General features: G+C 35.2%; 1 protein-coding gene across 1 annotated transcript in view; it reads right to left on the bottom strand.

The window, feature by feature from the left end:
• The window catches only part of LOC133454520 (cyclin-dependent kinase 9), an 11,697-nt gene extending 10,246 nt beyond the window's left edge, over positions 1 to 1,451 (bottom strand). The window contains exons 1-2 of the mRNA XM_061733243.1: positions 1,384 to 1,451; positions 1,158 to 1,271 (exon numbers count right to left, since the gene is read on the bottom strand). Coding sequence (XP_061589227.1) covers positions 1,158 to 1,271; positions 1,384 to 1,424 — 155 coding nt within the window. The 5' untranslated portion in view covers positions 1,425 to 1,451. The remainder of the gene's footprint in view (positions 1 to 1,157; positions 1,272 to 1,383) is intronic.
• Positions 1,452 to 3,086: the final 1,635 nt, after the last annotated feature.

Here is a 3,086-nt window from a genome sequence, read left to right as displayed (position 1 = left end):
GACCAGGTCTTGGACTACAAGGAGCATGAGAAGGTTCTACAGATGGAAAAATAGGAGGCTGAAATGTTCTCGGGAGAGATTTGTCAGTAAATGTCTGAAACCGTAAAAAAAACTCAGTCTTACCAAGACTACTTGTCTTATATCCAGTCAAAATGTTTTATTTCTAGTCCAAAAAAATGTTTGGTAAGATTGAGTTCTTATATTTGTATTTATATTTTTATGCTAATATAATGATGCTTTAACATGATAATTGTCATATTTTTTACATATAATTTACGTTCTTTGTAAATTGGTTTCTTGGGGAAAAAGGGGCAGATTAAATAAGATTATTCTTCTTTCTGCTCCTTTTCATTCAGAATTTAGGAACGGTTGTGTTAATATTAAATTGTTTTATTTTATCAATGAATGAAATAAAGAATAAATAAATACATTTTTAATCATATTAGAACTCCCAAAATACAAAATATCTTGTAAAAAGTGTTTGCTTGAGCCAGTTGAAGGCCCGGTTTACCCATACACGTGTGCGCATGACCACTTCTGCCTCAATTAGAGCCAGGAATAACCCTGTATCATCAGTCCTCACAATGACCTGACCTTTCTCTGACACGCGCGTTGATGCAGTAATGCAAGGTACACCAGCATATACTGTACATATAAAAATAATTCTCAATATATTTATAAAGTGTTTGGAATTTTTAGTGGGCGGTAGATCATTTTGACTCGGTCATGTCATAAGTAGCTCTCAGGTTGAAAAAGTGTGAGCACCCTGGACATGGGGCTAGGCTATAGGACACAATTTAGACATTATGAGGTTTTGCTGGAAGGAAATTTTACTAACTGGACCTCATTGAATTTTAATTGAATACCCCTGGTTTAGGGTTCTTTCGGTGGGTGCTCTATCACAGTGTTTCTCACCCAAAGGTGCCCTATCTTAAGTGTTTCTCACCCAAAGGTGCCCTATCTTAAGTGTTTCTCACCCAAAGGTGCCCTATCTTAAGTGTTTCTCACCCAAAGGTGCCCTGTAAGAGTGTTTCTCACCTAAAGGTGCCCTATCTTAAGTGTTTCTCACCCAAAGGTGCCCTGTAAGAGTGTTTCTCACCTAAAGGTGCCCTGTCCCAGTAACTCACCCAAAGGTGCCCTATCAGAGCCTCACTCACCCAAAGGTGCCCTGGCCGATCTTGGCCATCTTCTCGTACTTGCTGAACTCGTCACAGAAAGGAAACTCCACTCCGTCGTAATATTTGGACATGATGGCGGCCTCGCGGTCCGGCCTGGACACAATTACAGGAATATTTAACATATTTACAACATTCACATCAAACTACGGGGATAACACACACAGTACGAGCATATAAGCTGATATAAAAAAGCATTTAGTTTTACTTTTCAGCCGCGCTGGCGTTGCTGGTCTTGTCGCGCTGCATCGTTGTTGTGGTTCTTCTTCTTCTACGGTTTTATCTTCGCACTACGGGGACTTTACCGCCAACTAGTGGCGGGAATCATACATATATGTATATGTCTATGGACTTTACCGCTAACTAGTGTTTAAAATTATCACTGAATCTTGAAAAAACAAACTTCAGACAAGGTAAAAAAAAAAAAGAAAAAAAAAGAAAAAACAAACTTCATGATATTTAGTAACAGAAAGAGAGAAACGGACACTTCAATTAATATAGATGGTATTGAAATTAATAGAGTAATGGAAACCAAGTTTTTGGGTGTCATGCTGGATGAGAATCTGAATTGAAAATCACATATCAAGATAAAAATATCAAAAACAATTGCTCTGTTACACAAAGTAAAGGATTTATTGGACAACAAAGCATTGTACATTTTATATAACACTCTGATTGTTCCATATCTGACCTACTGTGTTGAAGTTTGGGGAAATAAAAACCTGTAAAACATTTATATTCAGTCAATTTTCATTCTGCAAAAAAGAGCCATAAGAATAATCAGTAGAAAACGATATAGAGATCCAACAAATCCATTATTCCTTCAGTTAAAACTGTTGAAATTTCATGAACTAGTAGATTATAGTATTCTGCAAATTATGTTTAAAGCTCATTAAAAAACTTTACCAATCAACATTCAGAAAAGATTTGAAACAAGAGAAAGCAAGTATAACTTAAAAGGAACAGAGATTTAAAAAACCAAAATGCAGGACTAAATTGATGGAACGTTGTGTTTCTGTGAAAGGAATCAGTTTATGGAACAATCTGAATAAAGAAAACAAAGAATCAAATCAAACATTACATTCAAAAGAACAATTAAAGCCTGTGTGTTTAGGAAATATAACGAAAAATGTTGAGTTTGATTGACATACCCCTAGGCGGTGGTAATTTTAATTTAATGTTATTTTAATTTTATTTTAGTTGTTTTTATTCACTTAGTTGTTTTTTTTTTATTATTATTTTTAATTTATGTTATTTGTGAAAAGGGCAGATCAGATAAGATTCTTCTTCTTTCTGTTCCCTTTTCATTCACAAGTTAGGAACATTTGTATTTGTGTTTGTATTAAATTGTTTTGTTTTTTGAATGAAATAAAGAATAAAATGAAATGAAAAAAAAAATGAAATGGAACAGCCACTGCCACTAGTGTCGGGAGTGCTAAAGTGGAGCCTAACCGACACAAAAAGCACCTGGCTGATATATTCCTTTATAGCTCTTGCGGTGTGTTTGCAGTTATTTTACATTGAAGGAATAAAAACATCTGTGAACCATCAGTTAGAGTCAACCGTCATCAGTCTGAAATAAAAACGGTCCAAATCATCCCCCCTGAAATAAAAACGGTCCAAATCATCCCCCCCTGAAATAAAAACGGTCCAAATCATCCCCCCCTGAAATAAAAACGGTCCAAATCATCCCCCCTGTAAAACTGCCATCCCTCCTTTCCATCCCTTATGTCATTTCATCAATGAATGTGGTTTTACTGATATTTCAACATTTAGAGTCATCACCAGAAAAATAACACCAGAAAAATAACTTATTTGACAATTTTCACCTGTTTCAAGTAAATTTTCACTTGAAATAAGTAGAAAAATCTGCCAGTGGGACAAGATTTATCTTCTTATTACAAGCAAAAA

This window comes from Cololabis saira, chromosome 11 (assembly GCF_033807715.1).
Source record: "Cololabis saira isolate AMF1-May2022 chromosome 11, fColSai1.1, whole genome shotgun sequence".
NCBI lineage: Eukaryota > Metazoa > Chordata > Actinopteri > Beloniformes > Belonidae > Cololabis > Cololabis saira.
The sequence above is the reverse complement of the archived record's forward strand: the minus strand, read 5'-3'. Positions and strand labels throughout refer to the sequence as shown.